At 27.3% G+C, this 15,403-nt stretch overlaps 1 protein-coding gene across 2 annotated transcripts in view; it reads left to right on the top strand.

The window, feature by feature from the left end:
• LOC129960322 (voltage-dependent calcium channel subunit alpha-2/delta-3-like) overlaps window positions 1-15,403 on the top strand; it is a 401,899-nt gene that overhangs the window by 315,149 nt on the left and 71,347 nt on the right. For both annotated transcript variants that reach the window (XR_008783575.1, XM_056073687.1), the window contains exons 9-15: window positions 4,256-4,330; window positions 4,413-4,502; window positions 10,244-10,357; window positions 10,437-10,515; window positions 11,585-11,634; window positions 12,399-12,482; window positions 13,484-13,699. Coding sequence is in view for 1 of the 2 variants with exons in the window: in XM_056073687.1 (XP_055929662.1) it covers window positions 4,256-4,330; window positions 4,413-4,502; window positions 10,244-10,357; window positions 10,437-10,515; window positions 11,585-11,634; window positions 12,399-12,482; window positions 13,484-13,699 (708 nt within the window). In the remaining variant the exon portion in view is untranslated. The remainder of the gene's footprint in view (window positions 1-4,255; window positions 4,331-4,412; window positions 4,503-10,243; window positions 10,358-10,436; window positions 10,516-11,584; window positions 11,635-12,398; window positions 12,483-13,483; window positions 13,700-15,403) is intronic.

The raw sequence follows: 15,403 nt of genomic DNA on the forward strand, positions 1-15,403 counted from the left end.
TTATTTGGTAGAATAGTTTGCGGTTTAAAGCGCCAGATAGTTTTGAAGCTCTTAAGATGATATTAAACATATTATAAAACATTGGTCAGAGTAGTAGATACCATTGCCCAACGTGTTCTCATTTATTAAGCCCATCCTTCTAACGAAGAACTATAGTTTCTCATGGCTTTAACACCGTCTGTTGCACCCTAAAAATAAGACTTAATTTTGGGAGATGCGTTGTTCTTCATTTTTCAGCTGAAATCAATGAAGAGCTGCATTCGGAACATACGCCCCCCACCCCCCGCCAGGATCTTCCATGCAACGCATCGCCCCGATAGTTGCAGAACCGTGTTAGTTTCAGCTGTCAATTTCAGATGAAAATCCAATTTCTTTTGCACAGTTTGCACTTTTTTTTTCTAGTAATTGATTTTTAAAATGAATTCGAACGTCAGAATCTACGTAATTCTTGCTTATAAACCATTATGTTTATTGTAATCCTCAGACGAATTGGTATAAGTAATTACTAAAAACGTAAATTATAACAAAAAAAAAAATGAATGAAAGCAAATTCATGGTAAAAAAAAAGAAACTATTAAAATGAAATAAAAATATAAATGGAGGGGAACATGCATCCTTCAATTGGTCCGTAAGTGATGTCAGACCTAAATAGTCCGAAAATGATGTCTCATACTAAGATTTTGGGATTCCCTGGAATTCATACAAATAAGAAAATTATCTTAATTAAAACGTTAGTTGAAATGATCGGACTTTCTTTTTTAATGTTTCATCTAGATTATTCATTTTTATGTATAAATATATAAGTGAAACTTTTCGAATATCTAGCTACTGAAATTTCTAGTGCCATAAAAACATCGGGAATGAGAAAGTTTAAGAAGTCTGTGATACAGAATGTTAGTAATTGTTGATGGGCGATAATTTGATCTAAATTTGATGTACACTAGGCTTTATTAATTGTAATTATACGTAGATATAGGTGTAATTTTCAAGCACTTGCATTCTGAATTCACACAATGGAGGAGATGGGGAATGTAAACATGTGTTGATACTTTATTAGTACTGAAGAGTTTTCAACTAGTTCTGCTTGCATTCAACAAATTCCGAATTATCCAAGTTTGAAGATGGAGAAAATCAATAGGAAAGTGAAACATCTTCTTGTAAAATTATTAGTATAAAAAATCGCTTCAAATGATTATTAGTTCAATAAATTTGCTATATTCGTGCAACTTACGATGCCCTATTAGCGCAGGATATTGTATGAAATTTGAATGCTGGCCAACATTGTGATGATATCGTAACACTGCTATTGGGCATTTTATGCCATCAGTATGGTCTGTGGCTATTTTCTATGCCCTACTTGTTAAGAATATTAACAATTCATACAATTTAAGTCATATTAAGAATAGAAAAAAAAAGTTTTTAAAAGCCTGAGCAAATGAATTATTCCTAAAATAAAGTGAATTGAAAATTCATGAATATACCCAGAACATAGCTTAGCAATGGAGCGAGTTTTAGGAAGTTCCAAGAGAGGTAGACAATCCCGGAAGAATTCAAGTTGGAAACATACAAACATGTGTAATTTTTGTCCACCAAAGAAGTTGAGGAAAACTGCATATTTATGCATATATCGTAAAATATCAGTGTGTTTCAAAATGCATTCTGTAGTTGTTATATATATATATATATATATACACACACAAGATTAAGAACCGAAAAAATTCCGAATAAGAACAAGTCAATTTTATCCAATATCATTTTTTTTAAAAATTTATGCAATGTCTAATTTTCATATTCAGTATATTCGAAATATATTAATATAATGGGAAAATAAATATGATTAAAAAAAGAATATGCTTTTCAAAAATTAATGTTACATTTTTTAGGGATTTATATTGTATATTGCAAAATAATTAATTTTTCTAGTAATAGTATATTTCTCAAAATTTAAAAGATATATATTTTTATTGTCATAAAAATATCTATAGACTATACAGACGGAATCCCATAGTGGTATTTTTATAAAAAAAATTATTTGCATTTGTAAATAATGAGGTCCCGTAGACCACACCTACTCACTTATATACAAACTTGCAGGAATAATTCACAAATACTTTTTTTCAATCTTGTACTTCCAGCTTTAAGATACATTTGCTACATTATCCATCGTACCAATTCCTGCCAAGTTCATGACTGAAGGAGCGAAATAAGGAATTTAAAATTGACTAATGATACATTTTTCCTTCCAAAACTTCTCGACTTTTTACTTGCTAGGAAATCTAATAAAATTCGAAAGGACAAAAGTTATTGATTGCCAGTATTTTCCCCCAAAATAAAGATCTTCCCCATGGCTCCGAAATAACGCTGCCTTATCGGAAAACTATTCAAAGTATATTGGCCAATATCCATAGTTCTGCCGTTTTTATTCCAGGTTTTCTCAATGTTTTATGCATCGCTTGAATATTCCAAACATCTGGCATCTGTTGCTTTCATATCTTCTTGTCACACATAAGTCAAATATTTGAAAACATTGCTTCCCCATAAGATGTATTGTAGGCTTGAAAAACCAATGCTCCGTTTCTATCAGCAAAAATATTTGCTTTACAATATTGTTACATCTTCAAAATTTCCGAGGCATTTCGACCACCGAGCAATATCATTGAGATATTATGTAATATTGTGCACTAGATAGATAATATTTTTGATAATAGATATTTTACTCATATGTATTCCAGTTTAGAGCCTCGCTGAAGTTAATTCGTATACAATGTTGACTATATAGATTTTACTATATATCTAGAGAATGATTGCATATATTCTGCTAGATCTACTTTGATATATGGATTCAATCATTAATCCAATAACTTGAATAATTGTTCTGTTAAACAAGTGCAGAATGTACTGCAAATTATTTTTAGAGAATTTTTTTCCAAAACAGAAGAAATATTCTTCAGAAAATATTTATATTTGTAGAAAAAGCTTATTTTTAATTCACATGTCAGTTTTAAATGATTTTTCTAATCACTAACAAAAGTACTCAGTAGTGTATGAATAATTAGTATACTTTATTCAACATCTCATAACAAAGACCATGATGGCCTGGCAGTTAGGTCTTGGCTTCAAAATCTAGAGTTGCAAGTCCTTGATTCAATTCCATAGAAACTCTCCCTTGTATAAGGATGCTGCATTTTCAGTCTTATTTGGAGAATTATGTCTTACATGCTAGGGCGTAGAAGTCTTAAGAGTGAAATATCTGGCTTAACTTTTTTTTTTTTTACCGTCATTTGATCACTATTCAAAATTATTCCTTCCACCTCAAATTTACACTTGATGCTTTAAAACTAACATTTTTTTAATTTGGATATTTATTATACTTATAAAATATAACTGCCTCCTTTGCAATTTTTGCTTATTTTTTCATTGTGAATGATTGCTTTTAATAAGCAAGTTCACACAAAAATTTCCTTATTATTTCACCAGTTTAACTATCTCTGTTGAAAAATATCTTATAATATTTCTTTTATGGCTTTCTATTTATATTATTTTTATGGCTTTAATTTTCATTATTTTATTACTGCCGTTTAAAGTATGCTTACTATCAAAAACTTACAAAAATTTCCACATACATTTTTTGTGAGTTGATATATATAAAATATATATATATATATGAAATATATGTTATCCTTACTTGATTCTGTAAAAATGCGATTGAACTTGGGATGCACGCTAGTCTATGATCGGATAAAAAGAATGAAATATTATGCAAATTTGAGAAAATATCATGTTATATTCAATAGTTTCTCACTCATATTATAATGAGCTATTGTAAACAATCAAAGTACTTGTTGGAGAAATAATTAATTTTTAAAAGCACTTGAATATTAAATTATTTCTCTCATTTTTAAAGCTGTGTAATTTTTTATTACTATAAAAGACTATTTAATATCGCTTATTTTTGGATCTAAAGTCATTGCTGATGTAAGTATTAGTATTTTTGTTTTTAAACACTTATTTTATTTGACTTTTTACATATAGGTAAATATGGAATTATATAATGGATTTTATCCTTACCTTTTAATGTGTCAGAGCTTTGAAATTTTATGTTTTATGATGAGAAAATATAATTTGAATATTTTCAGTCTTAATTATCAGAAAATTGATTTATAAAATTGGAATTTTGAATTAAAAAATAAAAAATAGACAATATTTTTTACTTTTCATTAATCTAATAAAAGTATTTTTTGTGAATTTATTTCAGTTCTCTGAGAACGTCAAATCTGTAGTACCTTGTTTTGAAAACACGCTCGTTCAAGCTACGGAAGAAAATCTTAGGGTAATTTGTTTTATATCTAAATGTTACTTTTTATATTCTTTATCTAATAATCTTAATTTCTTATTGTGAGTATTTTTTACAGGAGTTTCGAGAGCTTTTGAAAGATTTAGATACAGTTAACATTGCCAATTTCACATTAGGATTGATAACTGCATTTGAGCTTCTACAAAAAGTATGTATATTAAACTTATATACTTGATTGCAATTCTTTCGCCTTTCATTAGTTTATTTTTGTTGTAATAAAATTATTTTTTGTAACTGGAGACCTCACTAAAATCTATTGCTATTGAAATGTAACTAATAGAAACTCCCTGTAAATTGAATCAATTCTTTCTTGTGTGATGCACGTCAAGGTTCCAATGCCGATTTAATTTTAAAAACCTATGCATATCTTACAGGAAGAACAAGTTCTTGACTTCACAACGCGAAGGAAGAGAACTTGCAGTAACCCTTAAATGCGCTATGTTGTCTTTAAGCAACATAACTAATTTTGTCTTCTAAAATATTAAGGCAATAAGAGTGACTTATTAAAAGCGAAATATTCAGAAAATAAACTGCCTTTTGTTGCCAATGGGATATATTCTGAAGATGTTGTTAAATCAATTTACATGAGTGCTTGAAAATAAAAACAAAATTTAATATTACTTCTTACCTGCACTGCATATCCTTTCCATTTTGTTTGCATGATTCAGAATACCAATTTTTATTCTACAATTCTCAATTAAAAGCTACTATTTGAAAAGTAAGTAATTGAGTCTATATGTATCAGAATTCAGGGGTTTTTTTTCTCAATTAAAGCCAATTGGCAACAAGGTACGAGTTTTTTTTAAATGCACACCATATTTAAAACAAAATATGACTTTTTAATCATTTTCCAATTATTTATTTGAAATTATTTATTTATGAAAGTAAAAAATAACTTTTAATTAATTAAAGAAAACTAGGCATTTAAGGACATGCGTAATTACGTTAATCTTGTGACTGTAATGTCATATGAATAGGCTGCATTTATCAGAAAATTCACCGAAATATTGCAATGACTGAAGAAAACAAATTATTCTCGATTTAGCACTGATGAAGTAAAAAAAAAAAAAAAAAAAAAAAAAGATCTAGTACTACCAAATGAAATATCTGAATTTCTAAATGAAGTATATGAGTTATTTCCGTATGGTGTTATGTTAATTGTTTAAAGATATGACAAATGTGAGATATGTCTCCACCTTTAAGAACAATGTCACAGTCTGGTACAAACTTAACATATAATTCTGAGCTGAAAAACGAGACAATGTATGAAAACGTATACAGAGCCACAAAAATAAAGCTATATTCCTGATTTCTTGATAATCAAAATGTTTAATTTTTAAAATCATTCTGCGTTTTTAATTTGTGAAATTTAATGTGAACACAATATATTTAGTTACTTTAAAAGAGCTTATCATTATTATGAAAAGAAAACCAATAACAGATGTACTAAACTTTTAGCAATTCTATTTACAAACGCATAATCATTTAACTGGTAAATTCTTTTCACGTACGTCTGGTATTGCTTTCAGAATACACAATATTCTATCATATAATTTTCTTAATTCTGTGATGATATTCTATCATTAGGTTGCTGAATTTTTAGTCTTTTCGTCTTTTTAAACCAATTGTAAATTTGTGTTTTGAAATTTCCTTGCAATTTAGGACATTAAGATTTTTCTGTCTGCAATTTTTGGAACTAACTTTTTTTCTAAATTTTTTTCTCGAGTTTGGCAACTTCCTGGTTTATATGAAAAGTTACAGATGGCTCTGAATACTATCAGTTAAAAAAATTACCCTGAATATAATAAACCTAAAGTATAGAAATAAGGTAATGCACAGATTATCTAAGCAGATTAATTAGATCAATCCGTTAAAGTACAGGAATTGTATAATTTTTTACAACAGTTATTCTGCAAATTGTTTAGATAATCTGCACATTAATAATTAGGCAAGTATTAGAGTGAAAATTATATGTTAGTTACAACAACGTTTTTGACATTTAATGCTTAAACTAACAAACCAGTAATGCATGGTATAACTAATTGAAACATATGCTATAATTTTATGAAATAAAATTATAAGTTATTTCGCATCACAATCAGAAAATTGTAAAAAGAATGACAAATTTTAAAAAATAACATTTGTTTAATAGTAATTTAATTATTTATTTCATTTTCATTTTATTTATTTTTTATTTATTTAGTATTATTTATATTTATTTACTTTTTTTTACTTCAATATTTATTTATTTACTTTTTAAATTTATTTTTACATTATTAATTTGGTGTGAACATCAGCATATTATGAAAACAAATATTGATAATTGTTGAAACCAAAATTTATTTATTTATGAATGTTAATGTGCTAGTGGTTTTCAAATTCAAAAAATATCTTTACAATTATTGATTGCATTTTTCACCTAATTTTTGTGGATACATATTTCATCTTTTTTACTCATCATTATAAGTCGTTAGATTATTTTTATTTTTAACTCATGTTCGATTAGTGAGATTTTTTGAGTTTCTATGTCTTTAATTTATTTCTTTAAACTATTCACTTTTGGAAAATTATTTCGTTGGAGGGGAAAAAAAAAAAAAAAAAAAAAACCTCGGTGCTTTCGTATAACAAAATGAAGGCAATGAAATGTCGCACTGTTTTGTCACAAAGGTATATTGGGCACGAGGGCGTCAGTTTATTACATCAATAAAATAAGTTTTTACTGCCACCGTATTATCGAAGAATTTCGAGCCAAATTATAGAAGTTTTAAAAAATTATTTTATTATAATCGCTTTGAAAATATCAAATACGAGAAAAAATACCGATATATCTTTAAAACCTTGATTGCCTTTAAAAGGCTTGTCATTTGGTAGATGAGTATAATTTTTTATTTAGATTCCTCTTTTAGAATGTAGATCCTTATTTTTTGTTACAGATATTTTATCCAGTTAAATGCAACAATAAAATCTTTTGAAAACGTAGAATTAGCTTCAAAATTCTACTATTTTAAACATGCGAACAGACTTTTGGCTATTAAATAAAGTTATTAAAGTTCAAAATGTGGCAAATTTTACAATTTTTAATATTTTTCTAGTTTATTACCTTTCCCATGTGCAACTTTCAAAATGCTGTCATTTTTCAACGCATTATTTAAGAATAGTATTTCCTAACTGCTAAACTCGACTCAGCAGATCTTATTTCTGCCTACTCTGCCAAAGATAAGACATCCTCCCAACTGGGAAGTTGTCTTATCATTGGCGTAGAAAATAATATAAATAATTGCCGTATAAAAGATGGATTTTAGGTGAGGGAAAATATTGAACAATATTTGTGCTCTTATCAGATTCTTCAGCATTAGTAACTAAAAAAACCAAAAAATACTTTTCTATTTGAAGCATTTCTTCAAATACTTATCAAAATTTAACCTAAACTGCATAAATTTTCCTAACTAAAGATGTATGTATTCATTCTAAAAAATAAAATATGAATAATAATGATTTTGATTGTATTATTGATTGTTGTTGTTATGATCGTGAGATCTGAAGTTTTAGTTTTAATTAATGTTAATTAATTAAACTAACAGAAGTGTAATTTCCTTTACTGTCTCGTATAGTTAATCATTATGGTGAGTTTTGTGTTTAGCTTCGTCTAAGAGATGGTACTCTAGCGTGTATTCTGTGCCTTCCTCAATAGCCTACATATGTTGTACAGTATTGTGTAATATTAAACAGCATTCTCAAGGTTTTAAATTATTGCTGAATATTGAATAATTCATTATCACACAATAATGTACATTATTGAGCAGTTTGTTATGATATCTGTGTTTTCTGCTTGTCACATTGCCCCCAATATTTGAAAGGGATTCATAATTTTTATTAAAAAACTGTGTGGCAAATTTTATCTATTTGATCTAGTTTATCGCATTACCAAACACAAAATTGTTAGGTAATCCTCTGGTTAATAAAGCGATTCTGCTAATAAGGAAATATAGTAAATTTCATCCATTTATTTCGTTACACTGCTGAGATATCTGGTTCACTAGCATATGAGCAGAGAGATTTCCCATTGATAAATTCCGTACAAAATTTAATGCAGATCTACAGTCTTGTAAAGATCTCATACCATTTTTCATTTGTTTAACTCTTATAACGTACACAAAGAAATGAGTATAATTTATAATTTGTAAATTGAACTGATACTTTTCAGAAACAGTGATGCCTAAAATACTGCTCTTGAATTCTGCAGTAGTTAAAAAATCATTTCTAACTGAAACATTTCTTTAAGTTTTTGAAATAACAATAATAAATTAAATTCTTTCAAACTATTTAGGGAATAAGAACGTCTATTAGGAAAGATGATAATTGCAATTATTACTTATCATTGAGAAAAAATAGCTAAAATCTTATTTTAAACTTAGTTCTTAAATAAAATTTACTAATAATTTAATCGTTTATTTAAAATTCCTTCCTCAAGTCAAAGATGTAATGAATCAACTTTTTATTAATCATTAACTAATTTATTTAAAAATAACTGAAAGAGCCAAAATGGATAATAATGCAAATTATGAATTATTGTGCAATATATGGTTAATGTTTTGTTGATCTTTCTCGTCTTTCTGCCTATACATGTACTTGGTATCGTACACATTTTTCCAACCCAAATTGAATCATTGTTGGGAAAAATTTAAGGAAGCAAAATTTAAAAGAAACAGCTGTTGAATTTTAAGACAGATTTTTTTCTCCATGCATATCTATTTCCCTATCCAAGATATGCACAGATGTATGCATCCAAAACGTCCAATGTTTTCAAAACACATTAAAATATATATAATAAAAAGTTGTATCATAAAACTAAATACAGAATTAAAAATATTATCATTACAATGTTGATCAACATTTTATGAAGATTTTACCATATATTTTTGCAATATTCTTCAATATTGTTAAATATTGTATTTGCAATATAGTTTATACAATTCTGTACAATATTATACAATATCGGTCTTTTAAATAAAAAAAATTGCCCCAATGAAATTTTTTGTATTAAAATCCCCAATGAATTGGATCATAAAGCAAAAACTAATATATTAAGGCTGAAATTTTACATTTACAATATTTTTAAAAAGTTCGGTCCATTTTTAATATTATTTGATATTGTATAATCCTTTATTGAATACAGGGAAGATTTAAGCATTTGGGGCGAAAGACATTGTACATTATGAGGTGTCTCACCAATTTAGTTTCAGATTTCAACACACTTATAGCGTTATCAACAATTATGTTCATAAGTTTTTATTTCAGTGAAATAAATATGGTTTGCTTATTTTTTTAATATGTATATCAAGGAAAAAAAGACTAAAGTAATAAAATTGTTGAAAAACTCACCCTAATTAATAATTTCATTAACTATTTATAAAAGCATTTAATTACAAATTATTAAAAAATATAAATTTTAAAGAAATATAACAGTAGAAATAATTTTTTTGCAGGAATTTAAATATAATGCAACAAAACTGAAATAATAATTAATATTCGATTAAATTATAATGAGAAATGAATTATTTTTCAATTTATTTCATAATTTTAATACTTAAACGTAAGCAACAGTAGTTTCAGTAATTCAAAATTCATAATTTTTTTTATAAATTTCTTTATTTAACAATTAGGCTAATAAATAATATTGTAGGAAATATAAACTGATCTTCCGCTTAGCCCAACTAGGCAACCGCCAAATCGGAAATCCGTCCCTGTCTATATGGATAAAATATGTGCTGAATAAAAAAATTATAATTTGTGCATATTATCAGAAGAAAATAGTTAACTCCATTTGAAGTTTTTACGCTTCAAAGTTATAATTTTTTAAAAATAAATTAAATTTCTTTTTAATAATAGGTTGCGAAAAGCAATGAAGGAAGTCAGTGTAATCAAGCCATAATGTTGATAACTGATGGTGCTCCATACACGTATGAGAAAATCTTTGCTCAATATAATTGGCCAAATATACCGGTAAGAACAATGCTTTCTGCTTTTGTGAGTTACTCTTGTTAAAAAGTTATGTACAAATAAATATATCAATTTTTCACAGGTGCGTGTATTCACTTATTTAATTGGTAGAGAAGTTACTGATATGGATGAAGTACAGTGGATGGCATGCCAAAACAGAGGTAGGCAAAGTTCTTTAAATATTTTAATACATTTTTGTATTTCTCATGTGATGCTCCCCTCATTCAATTAATAATACAATAAACTTAGTGAACTGGAAAGTTTCGTATTCGAATTCGTCGTAATTCAAGATTTGTCTCTGTTTCATTAAATCTCTTAATTGCGTAATTTTATATCATCATCAATAATAGGATTTGAGTTAATCTAATTCAAAGACAAAACGGAAAATTACTTTTATTTCTATATTGTTTTCGGTAGTTAAATTTGGGTTTGGTAGGGAAATTATTTTAAATATTCTATTACATTTTTGTATTCCTTATTCGAATGTTAATGCAATGGAGTTTGTCGATTGGAGCGTTCTTTATTAGAATTCGTGAGTAATCCAAGATTTCCCTCCGGTTCATTAAAATTTTTATTGACATAATGTTAAATTATTTAGCTAATTAAATTATTTTAGCAAAATTAAAATTTGCGTTCATTTTTCAACTGTTTTCAATAGCTAAATTCGTTCATTTCTTGGTTCCACCATGGCTGTTCCATTTTAAATGGAATCCTTCCACTGGCTATTTATTTTGAAATTATATTATACAATTATTATATTCAAAAAGTTGCATTCTGTTCATTAATAAAATATATTTACAGCTTTTAATAATTAATTAGATAGTATTTAGCAAAATAGTTGAATATTAATAGATTTTAATTCCCATTTTTAGCTCAAACTTATTCACTTTTTCTTATTCTAAGCATTTTTAAAGCATTAGTCTTCCTTAATCCGAATAATTTAAGTAAATGAAATTTTTATTCCGGTTTTGCCAATTTTAAATTAGTCATTCTCATTAGTCATTAGTCATTTCTCAGGTATCTCGGCTTGTTGCACAATATTAAACAGTATTGTGAGATATTATACATTATATTATATTATACAATATTACGAATATTGTTTATTATCTTACAATATTGTTCAATATATGTATGCTACTAGAATTGTAACATGATAAAAGGTATATGCGAGATATACTAATAAATTTTGAAAATCAGTCAAATGTTTCATTATAATTTCTTTTATTTCAGGGTATTACACTCATGTAACTACTTTAGCGGAAGTAAGAGAGCAAGTACAGGTATGTCATTCCTAGATATTTTTATTCAATTTAGATTGATCTTCTTGTTTTATTAATTCGTAATTCATTTTACTTGAAGATGACATGTTTATACATTCTTAGCGCCATAGTAATAGATAAGCTTTGTTTTAGATTAGTCCTTAGCTCTTACTTATATTTTGGTCTCGTTTTCATTTTCAAAGAAAGCGGCATATGAAATTAACTGTAATGCATTTTTTCCTTCAAATATTTAGTTTCAGGAAACATTGTATGTTTCACTCAACTATTCAATAAAAATTTTTAAGCCAACATCAAAAAAAGAAAGAAAAAAAAAGCTTTCTTAAAAATTATCCATTAATAATTTTCTCCTAGAAGTATTTGTTGAGTGAAGCTTACTAGTTTGGAAAAATAATATCAGAAAACACGAAAAGTAATTGGAATCACATATAACGGAATCATACTTTTTAATAAATCTTTAGTATAATTTTAAAGAAAAATTATGGTAAAAACTAGCTTTGCTAACTTAAATTTTAAATATTTCAAAAATCATATAGTATGAGAAATAGATTTCACTTTTTTTTTTCTGTTCCAGAAATTATTTTATTACTGTGTCCAGTAATTTAAAGGAGTTATTGAGATAATTTTAAAATTTAATTTGATACAATGAAGAAATTTTGAAGGTTTGGAAGGTTTTGATAAAAGCTGTAGTATTTATTGAAATTTTTGCCTAATATATCATGTTCTCATTAAATATTTCAAACAACGTAATTATAATTTTTTCACAGAAATATATTCCTGTAATGAGCCGACCAGTCGTATTGTCTGGAGAGCATCCCATAGTTTGGTCTTCTGTTTACGCTGATGTTACTGTAAGTTTTCATTTTTTTTTTTTAAGTTTTGATTTTGATTTTGTGGAGCTTACAGTCTCCACAAAAGGACAATTTTTTACCTGGTTTTATTTTACTTGAATTCTTATATGCTTATGAAGATGAAATTTTGCAACAGATTTTTCGCTCATTTGATAATGTACTAGAGTCCTGAAATTTGGTACGGTTGTGTGTTTGAAATAATAATAAAATATTTTAATATTTTAAAAATTTATTATTAGTTAAACTCTATGAAAAACACCATCCGTTAGTGAATTTGAGTAAAAGTTTACTTCAAGAACCTTTATTGTTTTTGAAAAATCAATTTAAATGCTGAAAAGAAGAATATAAAATATTTTAAATGGAAGGATATAAAAATAAAGAAAAAAGAAATTTTTATGCCAAAGCCTTTCAAATTTCTTAACAGTTGTTTAAGATTATGATAAAATTATTAAATATATATTAATTTTACAAAAAAGAAAATTGGAACCGATTCTTCTTATCTTCTGACGTACATTTATGACATCACTCATACTAAATAAATTTATGAGTCCAGACATCACATTTGAAACTTCACTTTACTCTTGGTTAACAAGTTTTAATTAATTCGAAATTTTAAAAAAGTCCAAAAAATAGTTAATGATAAATATCAAAAGTAAGTTGCAAATTATGAAATTATATTTCGTGTTTGAAGACAATTACATCTAATAATTGACTCTATACTACACAATTTTTCAACAAAATTTTCCAACATCTACATAAATTAGCGCAGGAAATATAGAAAAAATAGTTTTTAAAAATATAATCATAAACTTAATATTTAATCAAAATTACTTTGATAGAGAGTTTTTCAAATCAGAAATGTGATGATCAAATTATTTTATCAATATATTGTTACATTTTTCAAAATATGTTGGAAAAAGAAAAATGTGATACTGTAAGAAGTTCCTATTAAGGTATCTATGTGATGGAAGATCATTGCTTAGTTATACTTATTTCCACAGGATGTAAAACTTTCTGATTGGCTGTGGCAAGAACGTGAGCGTGAAGTAAAGATGAGATTGAATCAGAAGAGCCGTGCGAAACGCCAGAAAGAAGATTTGAGCCTTCTGCAGTATTATCCTGATGGTAATATCTCTATGATGGAGCGTTATGCTGCTCCAAATAATGATTACGCTGCTACGGAACCAGATATGCCACGAAAGCCGTTGCCAAAGAAGGTAATTTTAGATAGTTAATCTTTTTTTTTTTTTTTTAAATTTTTCATTGAAAATAATCACAGCAAATTCAGGATTATATGTGGCGATCATAAAAATTGAATTTATTTTTGATTAAAAAAACACATACCAATTCTTAGATCTGCAGCATATAAAATGTGGATTGCAGACATAACTAAAATCTTTTTTATAAATCGATTAATTATTATAAACAGTGTTCTTAGTTTAGCATTTTCAAATTTTCACAAATTCATTGCAAAATTAATATTCAATACTTTGTAAATAATTTATGCCTTGATAGTGAATTATTTTTTTTTATTTTGTAGAGTAATTCAAGAATTCGACATTATGGATAAAAAAAATTAGAGACTTTCCTTCTTCGACTAATCCTTAGGTCACATATCTTTTATATTCATCGATGATCATAATCTAATCATAATTTGAAAGTTAATCTTTCAGAAGCACTGGCTGATAGTTTTATTATCAGTCAATATAACATTTTATGTTTATAATAAAGTAATCGATAGCAAATATTATTGTTTTTAACTGACTACTCCAAAGCATGTTTAAAAAATAATAATTCAAAATTAATATTTTAATTCTTAACACTGCCACTTTTTATTTCATTCTTGGGTTTAATGTGAAATGATTAGTTAGCATATGGAATCGCTCATTTAACACCACAATCAAAGCTACTGCATATACACTCTAACCATGTCCCAACAACTAATTTCTAAACAATTAGAGATAAATATATAGCTCTAGTTGAAAAAATATTTTAAATCGGAGTTATTTTTGTATAGTTTCAATCATTAATGTAATGGTGAAAAATTATTCATGGAGCACTAAATTTAAAAATGTTTCTCTTTTCTAGTCCAAAGCTATCGATTTATGAAGCTTTTAATATCACTATTTGTGACTATTTTAAACCATTTCAGTGGCTACCTCATGAAGGATTACTCTATCAATGGCTTCCGCTTCTTGCTGAATTGATTACTGATTGTTCTCAAATAATGTAATTCAAGGTTCCAAACTTGATCGGTATTGATAGCAGAGCAGTGGAATTTTTTAAATTTTACTTTGCCAAGAATAGGGAAGAGGGTTATACCTTCTATCAGCTCCTGCCTACTGGCAATGGGCGACGATATTCGAATGTTTTTACTTTAATACAAAGAAGAACCACTAATTGCCAGCGTCCTAGCATAGGGATAGCGCTTCTTCCCCGCGATCTGGGCGTCCCAGATTCGAGTCCCGGTTCGGACATGGTTGTTCTTCTGTGTTCTATCTGCGAGGTGTGTAAATGCCCCCCCCCCTGTAAAAAGGGGTTGTGAAAGTGAATGTGAAGCATGAAGTAGCTAAGTCGTACGCTTGACCCTAGTCGGAGTTACTGATAAAACAAGAGACGCTCACTCGGCTTAAATCACTGTTACTATATATAATGTGGCTAAATTGGATTACTAAATTTAAATCCAAATATTATCATGGAAGGATTAAATGTTATATTTTATAGGTGTTGTTCCCTTTAATAAGAATATTTTTTTTTCTAATGACGAGTTTCTGCTTGTAACTAACAAGCCGATGATTCATTCATATCCCTTTCATGATTCAGCCATTGAAGTTCGTCAACACAGATCTGTTGTGTATGTATCATTCACTTCCTCAGCGATATTTTCTGAAAATATGGAACATTTCCCTAAGGCTCAAAAA

Source organism: Argiope bruennichi, chromosome X2 (assembly GCF_947563725.1).
Source record: "Argiope bruennichi chromosome X2, qqArgBrue1.1, whole genome shotgun sequence".
In the NCBI taxonomy this organism is placed as follows: Eukaryota; Metazoa; Arthropoda; class Arachnida; order Araneae; family Araneidae; genus Argiope; species Argiope bruennichi.